The 13,068-nt window shown below is 53.2% G+C and overlaps 4 protein-coding genes across 4 annotated transcripts; 3 read left to right on the top strand and 1 right to left on the bottom strand.

Annotated features, from left to right (window-relative positions):
- Positions 1–904: 904 nt before the first annotated feature.
- On the top strand, positions 905–2,089 carry VTN49DRAFT_4472 (uncharacterized protein; the record flags this gene model as incomplete). The annotated part of the gene is made up of 3 exons (XM_069412422.1): positions 905–1,037; positions 1,115–1,287; positions 1,355–2,089. The coding sequence occupies 3 exons, from the start codon at positions 905–907 to the stop codon at positions 2,087–2,089; spliced, it is 1,041 nt and encodes a 346-aa protein (XP_069267667.1).
- A 562-nt stretch (positions 2,090–2,651) lies between these two features.
- VTN49DRAFT_4471 (uncharacterized protein) lies at positions 2,652–6,316 on the top strand (the record flags this gene model as incomplete). Its single annotated transcript, XM_069412421.1, has 5 exons — positions 2,652–2,746; positions 2,822–3,498; positions 3,548–5,451; positions 5,507–5,950; positions 6,011–6,316. The coding sequence occupies 5 exons, from the start codon at positions 2,652–2,654 to the stop codon at positions 6,314–6,316; spliced, it is 3,426 nt and encodes a 1,141-aa protein (XP_069267666.1).
- Positions 6,317–6,531: 215 nt separating this feature from the next.
- On the bottom strand, positions 6,532–8,283 carry VTN49DRAFT_4470 (uncharacterized protein; the record flags this gene model as incomplete). The annotated part of the gene is made up of 1 exon (XM_069412420.1): positions 6,532–8,283. One exon carries the CDS (start codon positions 8,281–8,283, stop codon positions 6,532–6,534), a length of 1,752 nt encoding a protein of 583 aa, XP_069267665.1.
- A 680-nt stretch (positions 8,284–8,963) lies between these two features.
- VTN49DRAFT_4469 (uncharacterized protein) lies at positions 8,964–12,359 on the top strand (the record flags this gene model as incomplete). Its single annotated transcript, XM_069412418.1, has 1 exon — positions 8,964–12,359. The coding sequence occupies one exon, from the start codon at positions 8,964–8,966 to the stop codon at positions 12,357–12,359; it is 3,396 nt and encodes a 1,131-aa protein (XP_069267664.1).
- Between the last annotated feature and the right edge of the window lie 709 nt (positions 12,360–13,068).

The following is a 13,068-nucleotide window of genomic DNA, read 5'->3' as shown; positions in this document are numbered from 1 at the left end:
CCCTTGATCTTTGGGATGTGTTGGCGTTGATATCCTTGTCAAGAGGAAATAGACCTTACTGTATTTTTATATTGCATATTTATGATAGCATTTCTTCTGTTCTGATTCCTGAATGACCATCAACAGTTCAACACCAAGTGAGGAAGGGCCCAAGCTGGTAGTTAGGGCTGATGAGCCAGTTTAAATTTCAACACCATGAATTTGTGAAAAATTGAGATTTTAAATTTCAGCCTTCATATCAAGGACTAGATAGACCGACTTATTCCGGCTTCCACCACACTTGTGCACAGCGAGAGTCAACTCTCGATACGACGATAAGGCACTCAACCACCGACTCTCGATGACACTATATTTTCTCTCATTAAAGAGGATATATTGGAGCACATCATAGATTAGATGAAATAGACAGGTCTGCATCGCATTAATCCAATGCAGTTTTCAACTTCAGCTGTCCTAATCGCAGGTAGCCCGCATAGGTACTGTTTGTTCCCATAAGCACAAACGGTGCAGAGTTCCTAGCACTTTCTGATGTTCAGCCAGTTGATACTGCAGAAGTAACCAGAAGGCACCTCGCCATTCCGTTGCCACCGACGCTGGCATTGTTCGTCATATCATTCTCATATAGATGTTTGCAATCTTACATTTTGCTCGTTTTGAAAACTAAATTCTTGCACAAATTCATTTACCGTTGAGCCGAGAGTAGCCTGAGGCTTCCATCGGCAAGCATCGGCTCTCCAGACCCCGAGTGGTTCCTGGCGGAGTCGCATCTCCGGGCCCCCGCAATATGTCTCCGAGGCCTCGGTAAGATCTCCGCGCGTCTGCTCCTTCGCTTCTTCGAGCTTACTGTGCTGCTTTTGAATGCACAGGTACCCTCCTTGAACGTTACTGTGATCAAATTGCCACAATGCCTGCTGCTACAGTTCGTCTCCCAGTGCGGAGACTCGTCTCCGTCCAGGCCCAAGTCGCTGCACGCAGGTCGTTCTCGACAACAGAGGCCCGGAATGCTACCTGGGGGTTCATTGGCCTCGGTCGAATGGGTGAGTTTTGCCTTTGTAGAGCCATTGTGATCCTGAACCTCCAGAATGATGTCCTGATGCCAAGTGTTTCCATCCAGGATTGCCGATGGCCCAGAATCTGCGAGCAAAGATGTCGCCGTCGGATACTCTTATCGTGCACGACATCAACCAGAGTTCGATGCAGAAGTTCCTTGATGAGGTCAAGGCGGCCGGCTTTGGTGCTGGCTCCGTCGAGACGACTGACAGTGCAAGGACCGTCGCCGAGAAATCGGTAAGGATGGCCGATTCTCTCTCAGTACATGTTGTGTCATTTGTCAAGCTAACCGTGCACTGGCCAGGAAACGATAATTACCAGCCTCCCAGAACCGCTGCATGTCAAGCAAGTTTTTCACAATATCTTGAAGCCGGGTCCGCTGCCGCCTCTGGAACGAGAACGGTTATTCATAGACACGTCAACCATCGACCCCGCGTCGTCCAGAGAGATCGCCAATGCAGTCCAATCGCCGAACCAAGGGCGTTTCGTCGACGCGCCCATGTCTGGAGGCGTGGTTGGTGCGCAGGCCGGGACTTTGTCGTTCATGTTCGGCGCCTCATCCAAGACTGAGGAGCACATTGACCGGATAAAGGCGGTGCTCAAGTGCATGGGCAAGGAGGCAACACATGTCGGCGAGCAAGGCACTGGAGTGAGTGCCAAACTGGCCAACAACTACATCCTGGCCATCAACAACATCGCCGTGGCAGAGGCCATGAACTTGGGCGCCAAGTGGGGACTGGATCCCAAAGTGCTGGCGCGCATCATCAATACGTCCACCGGTCGCTGCTGGCCCAGCGAGGTCAACAATCCCGTTCCTGGCGTAGTGCCGACTGCGCCCGCCAACCGCGACTACGAGGGCGGTTTCAGCATTGGATTGATGCGAAAGGATCTCAAACTGGCCATTGCCGCCGGCCGTGAAGTTGGAGCTCCGCTAGAACTGGCTGCCACCGCGCGAGGTCTGTATGACACCGTCGAAGATACCTACAGTGGGAAGGACTTTTCGGTAGTTTACAAGTATTTGCAGGATATTTCCCGATAACCCAGGAATCCCAACCATGATGGTTTGATCTTTTCGATGCACGTCGATGTCTCTCCTGCTGTGGGAGTAGATCATGACATTAGGTGCTTAGCAACGGCATGGTCCGTTCTCAATCAAGATCATTAAGCTCTGTCGCATCCCATGGATACCTTTTCTCGATCGCATCTCGCAGCCAGATGTCTGTTAAACTTGAGACGGCACCCGCTGATCGTGACTCTATACCCATGTAGATACGAAGAAATAGAGAAAATTTCAAAAGAATTCATGCAAATTCATCAAATTCATCAAAACGAGCATAGTATACATGGTGTCAACATTAACCGGCGAGTTGAAGCGGCATGGAAAATTCGTCGGACGTCATTGTTTTTCTGCCTCTCCCTGTCCCGCCTTAACTCCGGCGCCATTGATAGGAACTCGTTGATCGACCTCCAACTGAGAGCTGACTCTTGCCTGCCCGGTCCCTCACGCTGCACAGCAATGATGCAGCACTAACTGGCCAATTTCGAAAAAGGATCTGCCACGACTAATTTGAGGTCCGAGGTTTTAAACGACATTTCCCGCAATGGCGTACGTCGTTCCAATCCACCGCGCCAGCAGCGTCCGACATGCGTTGAAGCTACAATTTCTCCGGCCGGAGGAAGACTGCCTCGTGGTAGCGTGAGTAATTATCGCGTTGAAGACGGCGATCCTGAATGGTGTTGGCTGACATGAATGTGCTCGACACATACACAGCAAGGCAAACCGGCTGGAATTCTACTCCCTCACTCCAGATGGATTGGCGCTCACAGCGTCCCGCGCCCTCTACGCCAGGGTGACGATGCTTGCCCGTTTGCCGACGCCCGCGAACTCGCCGACAGATCACCTTTTCGTCGGAACCGATCAGAACAAATACTTCACGTTATCGTGGGATCCAGTCCAGAATCAGGTCCGGACGGAGCGGAGTTACGTCGACTTAGCCGACAAGTCATCACGCGAATCGCACACAGGAGAGCGATGTCTAATTGATCCGAGCGGCAAGTTCCTGACGCTGGAGCTCTACGAAGGCATCGTGACAGTGATTCCGATCATCCAGCCGCAGAAGAAGAAACAGAAACCGCCAACAGCGGGCGCCAACGAGACTGCTGATACACCACCCCAGGTCGGCGAACTGGGCGAGCCTACGATGGCACGGATCGACGAACTGATGGTGAGGTCGTCAGCTTTCTTGCATGTCGAGGGCAAAGCGCCACCCCGGCTCGCCCTGCTGCACGAGGACCATCAACGCAAGGTCAGGCTAAAGGTTCGCGAGCTACGCTACGATGCCGCGACGCCAAACAGCAGCGCGGAGGCATCCTTTGAGGAAACAGAGGTCTTTGCACAGGAGTTAGATCTCGGAGCATCGCATTTGATTCCCGTGCCGGCGCCATTAGGTTAGCAGGAGGTCCGAGTGACTTGATATAGTGGCTAACATAGGTCTAGGTGGGCTGCTCATTCTCGGGGAGACGTCGATTAAGTACATCGACCACGCCAGTAATGAAACGATATCCCAACCTCTCGACGAAGCTACGGTCTTCGTCGCTTGGGAACAAGTCGATGGCCAGCGATGGTTGTTGGCCGATGACTACGGCCGACTGTTTTTCCTCATGCTCATTCTCGACTCACGGAATGAGGTCGAGAGCTGGAAAATCGACTACCTTGGAACTACGTCACGAGCATCCGTGCTGGTATACCTCGGCGCTGGTATCACTTTCGTCGGATCCCATCAAGGTGATTCTCAGGTCATTCGGATCAAGGATGGTTCGTTCGAGGTGATACAAACACTTTCTAACATCGCCCCGATCCTCGACTTCACCATCATGGATCTGGGCACTCGCGAAGGTGAGAATGTAACCCACGAATTCTCGTCCGGCCAGGCCCGCATCGTTACTGGCTCTGGCGCCTTCAATGACGGCACCCTGCGAAGCGTGCGCAGCGGTGTAGGCATGGAAGAGCTAGGCGTCTTGGGGGAAATGGAGCACATCACCGATATGTGGTCGTTGCAAGTCTCGGCCAAGGACGACTTTGCAGATACATTACTCGTAACCTTTGTTGATGAAACACGCGTCTTTCGCTTCAGCCCCGACGGCGAAGTTGAGGAGCTGGAAGAGTTCCTTGGCTTGACGTTGTCGGAGAGCACTCTTCTGGCGGCCAACCTCCCGAATGGGTTAGTTCTTCACGTCACGGAGAGTTCTGCCTGTGTCGCTGATCGAGAGAGCGGAATGGTGACGGCTTCCTGGGCTCCAGCCGATAAGCTAGCCATCACATCCGCTGCATCGAACGACACAACACTCGTCGTAGTCACTGGCGGTCAGGTTTTGACCGTTCTGGATGCCAATGATCTCAAGGTCATTTCACAGAAAGATTTCGGCATCGACAACCAGATTTCCGGAGTGACAATTCCCCCTACATCATCCCAAATCTGCATCGCAGCTTTTCCGCAATCGGCCCGCGTGGCTACGCTGTCCATTCCAGGTCTGGAGGAAGTGCATAGTAAAGTACTCGGAACTCCGGGAGAAGCATTCCCGCGTTCCGTGCTACTGGCGGACGTTCTGCCCGACAGCCCTCCGGCACTATTTGTTTCCATGGCCGACGGCAGCGTCATGACATTTTCCTACCACGTGCAAGACCATACTTTCAGTAACACGAACAGACTGATTCTAGGCTCAGAGCAGCCTACATTCAAGAAGCTACCCCGAGGAGACGGTCTGTTCAATGTCTTTGCAACCTGCGAACATCCAAGTTTGATTTACGGATCAGAGGGGCGCATCATCTACTCTGCAGTGAACGCCGAAGGCGCCTCCCGCATCTGTCACCTTCATACCGAGGCGTTCCCTGGTGCCGTTGCTGTTGCCACAAAACGAGAGTTGAAGATAGCCATGGTAGACAAGGAACGCACGACCCAACTACAAACACTCCCAATGGGTGCCACCGTCCGTAGAGTGGCATACGCCCCCGGCGATAGGGCCTTTGGTATCGGTACAATCAAGCGAACTCTGAAGGACAACGCCGAGGTCGTCAGCTCCCAATTTGTTCTTGCCGACGAGATCATGTTCCGACAGCTCCATTCATACAATTTGCGACCGGAGGAGCTTGTCGAATGCGTCATTCGTACAGAAGTTGTCGCCGGCAGGGACAAAGACGGCGAGGTGTACTACAAGGATCGGTTCATTGTTGGGACTGCATACCTCGATGAGGAAGGGGAAGAGTCGATGCGAGGTCGCATCCTTGTTTTCGATGTCGATGAGGGTCCGCGGTTGTTCCTGGTAGCTGAGCACGCCGTCAGGGGCGCCTGCCGAGCATTGGCCATGGTGGGCGATAAGCTCGTGGCCGCTCTGGTCAAGACGGTGAGTTTTTATTTTTCTCCAGGTCCGATCTTCGCCTCCCCTAACAGCCCTCCAGGTCGTAGTTTTCGAGATCGAGGCACCCCGATTCGGCATGGGACAACTCAAGAAAATCGCCACCTACCGGACCTCGACGGCACCTATCGACCTATCCGTCACAGGGAACACGATCGCTGTTGCGGATCTAATGAAGAGTATCTCGATTGTCGAGTTCCAAAAAAGCGACCAGGAGAGGGACAAACTGGTCGAGGTGGCACGCCATTTCTCCACTGTCTGGACGACGGCGGTAACGGACCTGGGCGATAATATGTGGTTGGTCAGCGATGCAGAAGGCAACCTTATTGTCCTCCGTCGGAACGTAAACGGAGTGACTGCGGACGATCGGCGGCGTCTAGAGGTAACCAGTGAGATGCAACTGGGAGAAATGGTGAACCGGATCCGGCCGGTCAACATCCCTCAAACATCCACTGTGGCTGTGACGCCCAAAGCATTCATGGGAACGGTGCGTTAAGTCATTTTTTTCCTGAGTATTCCTCAGGGTACTGATCTAGGTTGAATGCAGGTCGAGGGATCCATCTACCTCTTTGCCCTGATCAACCCCGAACATCAAGACCTGTTGATGCGCCTCCAAACGGCGATTGCCGCCTATGTCGACTCTCCCGGAAATATCCCGTTCAACAAATTCCGCGCGTACCGAAACTCCGTGCGCGAGGCAGAGGAGCCGTTCCGCTTCGTGGATGGCGAGCTGATCGAGCGCTTCTTGGACTGTGGGGAGGACATGCAGCGGGAGATTCTGGGGCTCGTCGGAGGCAATATTGAATTGGATTCCGTGCGGGGAATGATCGAAGCACTGAGGCGGCTGCATTGAGGTATGGGAATGACATGTCATCGAACTTCGATATGATAAATGCAAGGTAATGAAACGTCATGTTGTCCGGAATTCAAGACAAGGAATATGTATGCACTATCAAACTACACTGTGCGATTACTTATGCAATAGGCAAGCTTATAACAATGTCATCGAATCCATCATGCACTCTCTTCCTGTTCCTTATCTGTGTCTCACCAGTGCCTTGGTGTGGCTCACGTCTTCTTCCTCTCAGCACCCTCCACCTCGCGTTGCACGATGTACCTCTCCAGATCAATGGCAAGGACACGATCAACGTCCGGACAGTAGAGGAAATTCCGCATCGCGAAGTGGTCAATGAATGCGCCCTCGGCTCTCAGTTTGTCCACACACGCCCGTGCCTCCTGCTCCCAATCACGGTCCGGCAGCGCGATCCCGGACAGATCGAAATCTACACGCAACCCGGCATAGCTCATCACCATCATGGCCACCGTCTTGCTCCCGTGGTATACATAGCTCTGCTTCGGACGGAAGTACCCGAGACACACGGGGACATAGCTCCCCTGTAGATGCCGGAGATGGTCGTACACGTTCACCTCATGCAGTAGGTATCGAACGCAGCTTTCTTCAACGGCTTTCACTATCACGATGTATTGGTAGGGTCGGAGAATCGCCTTGAGCATGTATCCGCTCGAGCCCCGGATGTGCAGCTGCTCCAACGAGCAGTCGGGGTCGTGATCGATCTGTTCTTTAAGGCGTGCGAGGAGGTCTTCGCGGCTGAGTGGATGCTTCTGGCCTCGTTCTCCATGGGACACAGCATTGGTGCAGTTGGGGTCAATGTGTTCGCCGAGAAAGAGAGATTGCATGCATCTCATGGAGCAGTATCCTTCGCGGATTCGGCCATAGTCCTCCACTAGCTGGTGTGGCTTCGGCAGAACGCTTCTGTTGGTTAACCGCTCTCGAACGCTTCGATACCGAATGTACGTCCGCAACGCCTCAGGGGTGTCCCGGGAGGCGCGGGTGGAGATTTCAACGCATCGGAGCTCTTCAGGGAAGCGACGGAGATGCTTTTGGCTGCGGAACCACTCCTGTTTTGGTGGGAAAGTGTTGAGCGAGCTCAGCACAAAAGTGAGCATCTGTGGGACGATGGTGTCGGCGACCCTGTGATCGTCATGCACGTCAGGAACGTCCAGTCGAGGCACAAACAAATGGGACTTGACGATTGCGGGCTCGTCCGGCGATACATGCAGGAAAATGCAGGCATCAGCCATAAACACATAGCCATGCCTAAGCCCCAACTGCATCATGTCGGTGTACACTTCGCCGACGGCAGCAACCACTACCCAATGGGCTGCCTGCGCAAAACGTCGAGGCGATCGGACTATGATCTTCCCTTCTTTCAGCATCATCGAATAGCCCGTTATCAGGACGGGTAGCGTCATAGTGTCCCGGTCCAATTCCACTACTGTAACACCCGGCTTGTGCCATTCGTTCCGCTTCCAGACAAGCAAACCCCCTGGCAACCCGTCCGATTCATACTGAATATGGTCTGCCTGGCCATACTTTGCAGCAACAAAGTCCGTCGCGCAGAGTTGGCGGATTAGTTTGTTCAAAGGCTGAATCACAGTTTCTAGATGCAGTTGCAGCGCACTGACTTCAAACGGAAATAATTTTGATGTCCCCTGGCCGTCATCTAAATCGGGAAGATCCGGGTACTGGTGGCACTGCAACTGCCACAGCGGCATTTTGCGGATAACCTGCCACAGCTCATCGTGGAGGACTGGAAAGTCCTGCCACTCGACGATTCGCTCGGGGATATACTTGGCCCGTGTCGCCCGATACCCAGGTTCCAGGGCATCCGATGTAGAGTGTTCACGAGTCACGCGCAGAGCGTGGTTGTGGTATACTCGGAACAGTTCAGGAAGATTTAATTTCTTCCGGCCACGCTCGAATGCGGCGACCATGCGCTGTTGATCCTTGGTGGCCATGGCGGTGGACGTATTCGTTTGCGTGAAGTTCTGGGATCATCGAGGAGCGTGTGATGAAAGTTGAGTCAAAGAAATCATGTTTATATTTGAAAGATCTTTGAAACGTGTGAAGCCATGCTACAGTGAATGCGGTGCATTTATTCCGGGTTAGCCAACACTTTTCTATAACAGCCAGCAGCATTGTAATCCATGGTACATGATAATATTTTGTTTCATAGGGACACAGGGAACGTTTTCTTTGGTTGCAATAGTACATGGGTTTCTTTCCGAATGCTCGTCTATTTTGCTAGAAATATATTCTGCTGCAATCCGGCGAAGCCAAGCTCGCTCAGCATCTCTCCGATGTACAATCTTATAATATAGTCAGCCTGAAGTAAACAGTAAGCATTGGGAATGCAGCTGATGAAGCCGTTCCTTCCTGCGGCACTGCTCTGGAGACTTGAAAATGGCAAGTACAAGCAAGTGCATGGCAGAGTTCAATTTAGGGTTAGGCTTAGGGGTCTGATAACTTAGATATCATGTGACTAAGCTCCACTGTCACGTGGTGGCGAGGATTCCCATCTTCACGTGATCAAGTCACCTGACTTTAAATCGCGTCGTAGCTTGGAAGAACGATGATGGCCATCCTCCTGGATCGCCTATTCCTTCAGTAGCTGGTCAATCCATCGCGGTCTTGCAAAATGGTGGATCAAATCACACCAAGCAAGGACCTCATCGACGAGATGGCCGTCGATGGGGGTCCCGAAGAGGAGGACATCATTCTCGATCGTGAGAAATCTGCCGCCATTGCCCATCGTGAAACTGATTACCAGAAGCGCCGATTCAACCGGACTCTGTCGCCTACGCGAGCGGATCCCTTTGCAGAGACCACAAACGGCGAGTCGCAGGGTCATACCTATCGCGATGTGATGGCCTTGCGCGAGATCGAGAAGGAAGAAGAGCGAGTGCGCAAGATCATCGCGGAGAAGCAGCGTAACGGTGAGACTGCTGCCGCCATCGAGCATAAGCCAACGCTCAAGGACGACCATGACAAGGAGAACCAGGATGCGGCTGGCGCGACAGAGACGGCTACCACCGGACGTAAGCGAAAGCAACGATGGGATGTGACGTCTGAGGACTCGACGCAACAGCCCGCGGAGGAAGAAAAGACCAAGGTTAAGCGATCGCGTTGGGATCAAGCCCCGGCTCCGGAGGCGCCGGCGGAGCAGCAACAGCAACCGCCCAAACGTCGTTCCCGATGGGATCAAGCTCCAGCAGCACCGCCGATCGGCGGCGCGACCCCGGGTGCGGCTCCCGCTGCAGCGCCAGCGGTGGTGCCTTCGTTCGGGACCGACATTTCCGGTCGGAATGCACCACTGTCGGATGAGGAACTGGATGCGATGCTGCCTTCGGAGGGCTACCAGATCCTCGAACCCCCTCCTGGATACGAGCCAATCCGCCACCCGGCGAGAAAGGTTGCGACACCTGCTCCCAGCACGGGAGGCTTCATGATGCAGGAGCCAGAGAGCGTAAAGACGCTCGGGAAACAATTGCCCACTGAGATTCCGGGTGTTGGTGATTTGCAATTCTTTAAGCCAGAGGATATGGCTTACTTTGGTAAACTCGTTGACGGTGCGGACGAAAGTACCTTGTCTGTGGAGGAGTTGAAGGAACGGAAGATTATGCGGCTGCTACTCAAGGTCAAGAACGGAACTCCTCCCATGCGAAAGACTGCTCTTCGACAGCTCACTGACAATGCCCGTCAATTTGGTGCCGGACCGCTTTTCAATCAAATCCTCCCTCTTCTCATGGAGAAATCTCTCGAAGACCAAGAACGCCACTTGCTCGTCAAGGTCATTGACCGCATTCTCTATAAACTTGATGACCTCGTCCGGCCGTATACTCACAAGATTCTAGTGGTCATTGAACCGTTGCTTATCGACCAAGACTACTACGCTCGTGTCGAGGGCCGGGAAATCATCTCGAACCTGGCCAAGGCTGCTGGTCTCGCAAACATGACCAGCACCATGAGACCCGATATTGACCATCCTGATGAGTACGTACGAAACACTACGGCCCGAGCATTTGCCGTCGTCGCCTCTGCTCTGGGCATTCCTGCGCTACTACCGTTTTTGCGTGCAGTCTGCCGGAGCAAGAAATCCTGGCAAGCCCGTCACACGGGTGTCAAGATCGTTCAGCAGATTCCCATTCTGATGGGTTGCGCCATCTTGCCTCACCTGAAGGGCCTGGTAGACTGCATTGCTGATAATCTGCACGACGAGCAAGCAAAGGTCCGAACGGTCACTGCTCTGGCCATCGCCGCGTTGGCCGAAGCTGCTAATCCGTACGGTATCGAGAGCTTCGATGAGATCCTTAATCCCTTGTGGACGGGTGCCCGGAAGCAGCGCGGCAAAGGTCTTGCCGCATTCCTCAAGGCTGTGGGCTACATTATTCCGCTGATGGATGAGGAGTACGCCAATTACTATACCAGCCAGATCATGGAAATTTTACTCCGTGAATTCTCCTCGCCTGACGAGGAAATGAAGAAGGTGGTTTTGAAGGTCATCTCTCAATGTGCCCAGACGGACGGTGTCACTGCTCAGTATTTGAAGGAGAACGTTCTCCAAGATTTCTTCCGAAGTTTCTGGGTTCGAAGGATGGCGCTTGACAGGCGGAATTATCGCCAGGTCGTCGAAACGACCGTCGACCTGGGCCAAAAGGTCGGTGTCAGCGAGATTCTGGAACGCATCGTCAACAACCTCAAGGATGAAAGCGAGGCGTACCGGAAGATGACGGTGGAGACTGTCGAGAAGCTGGTCGCGTCGCTGGGAGCGGCAGACATTTCGGAGCGCTTGGAAGAACGATTGATTGATGGCGTGCTGTACGCGTTCCAAGAGCAGAGCATCGAGGATGTCGTCATCCTGAACGGCTTTGGCACGGTGGTCAATGCTCTGGGCACGCGATGCAAGCCGTATCTCCCTCAGATTGTCAGCACGATTCTGTGGCGGCTCAACAACAAGTCTGCCACTGTTCGCCAGCAAGCGGCAGACCTGGTGTCCCGGATCGCCATGGTTATGAAACAGTGCGGAGAAGATGCTCTGATGGGCAAGCTTAGCGTCGTCCTCTACGAATACCTGGGTGAGGAGTACCCCGAGGTGCTGGGCTCGATCCTTGGAGCGCTGCGGTCGATTGTCACTGTTGTTGGTATTCATCAGATGCAGCCGCCGATCCGCGATCTGCTGCCACGGTTAACTCCTATCCTGCGCAATCGGCACGAGAAGGTGCAGGAGAACACGATCGACCTGGTCGGTCGGATTGCGGACCGCGGCCCGGAGTCGGTCAATGCCCGCGAATGGATGCGTATTTGCTTCGAGCTGCTGGACATGCTGAAGGCGCACAAGAAGGGCATTCGACGAGCCGCCAACAACACATTCGGTTTCATTGCCAAGGCGATTGGACCGCAGGACGTGCTGGCCACGTTGCTGAACAATCTGCGGGTGCAGGAGCGGCAGTCGCGCGTGTGTACGGCGGTTGCTATTGGCATTGTGGCGGAGACGTGTGCTCCGTTTACGGTGCTGCCGGCGTTGATGAACGAGTATCGAGTTCCTGAGCTCAACGTGCAGAACGGTGTGCTCAAGGCGATGTCGTTCATGTTCGAGTACATTGGCGAGATGGCCAAGGACTATGTCTACGCGGTGACGCCGCTGCTGGAGGATGCACTCATCGACCGCGACCAAGTGCATCGGCAGACGGCGGCCAGCGTGGTGAAACATATTGCGCTGGGAGTGGTTGGCCTCGGCTGCGAGGACGCGATGATCCATCTGCTTAACCTGGTCTACCCGAACATCTTTGAAACCAGCCCGCACGTGATTGACCGGATCATCGAGGCCATCGATGCGATCCGCATGGCGGTGGGCACTGGGATTGTGATGAACTACATTTGGGCGGGATTATTCCATCCGGCGCGCAAAGTGCGGACGCCATACTGGCGCCTGTACAACAACGCGTATGTGCAGAGCGCGGATGCGATGGTCCCGTACTATCCTCCTTTGGAGGAGGACGGGGTGAAACGGCCCGAGTTGATGATTGTACTGTAATTGCATTCTCGTGATAAAAATGTATGTTTAAAACTTATTGGGGTTGATTTTAATCATTCATCTAAAACAGTTGACCCTGTCTGGAGTAGTTTTTATGGGGCATGAATGAAAAAAAAAATGTTTTATCGATTGCAACATCGATTCAGTGATCAATTGCAGCTCTGACATCATTGCCAAGGAACTAAGAAAACGCCTCCAGGCTTAGCTACTTTCTGTCCCTTTTTGACACTTGCCAGTTGATCGATCGATCGACACCGGTTCGGAAAACGAAGACGGGCTTGGGTGATCGGTGATCAACTGTCAATCTCGGACAATACGGTCTTGTACCTGAAGTAAATCCGAGCATCGACCTTTTTTTTTTTTCTATCTGGGGATGGCGGAATACTACTTAATCGCGACTGATTGCACTCATTGCCGCCGCACCATAGACGATAATGACAATATGATAGTTAATACTCCGTACATCACTAAATCCTCATCTTCCAAGCGAGCTCCAAACTACTGACAAATCCTGCATTTTTTTTTTTTGCCACTCGCCTTTCCAATTGCTTTGACCCAGATGGGACAAATTGTCTCAAAGCGTGTCAAACATTCAAGTTACATTCAACGGCGTTGCGTGCTGGTGTGGCTGCACAGATCAATCTAAGGGACACGGGGGATGGTGCCCCGTGCATTCGCTTCATCATCGATTCGCAAAGGGTGTCAAGAT

This window comes from Thermomyces lanuginosus (assembly GCF_041956635.1).
Source record: "Thermomyces lanuginosus strain ATCC 200065 unplaced genomic scaffold VTN49scaffold_31, whole genome shotgun sequence".
NCBI classification, from domain to species: domain Eukaryota; kingdom Fungi; phylum Ascomycota; class Eurotiomycetes; order Eurotiales; family Trichocomaceae; genus Thermomyces; species Thermomyces lanuginosus.
The sequence above is the reverse complement of the archived record's forward strand: the minus strand, read 5'-3'. Positions and strand labels throughout refer to the sequence as shown.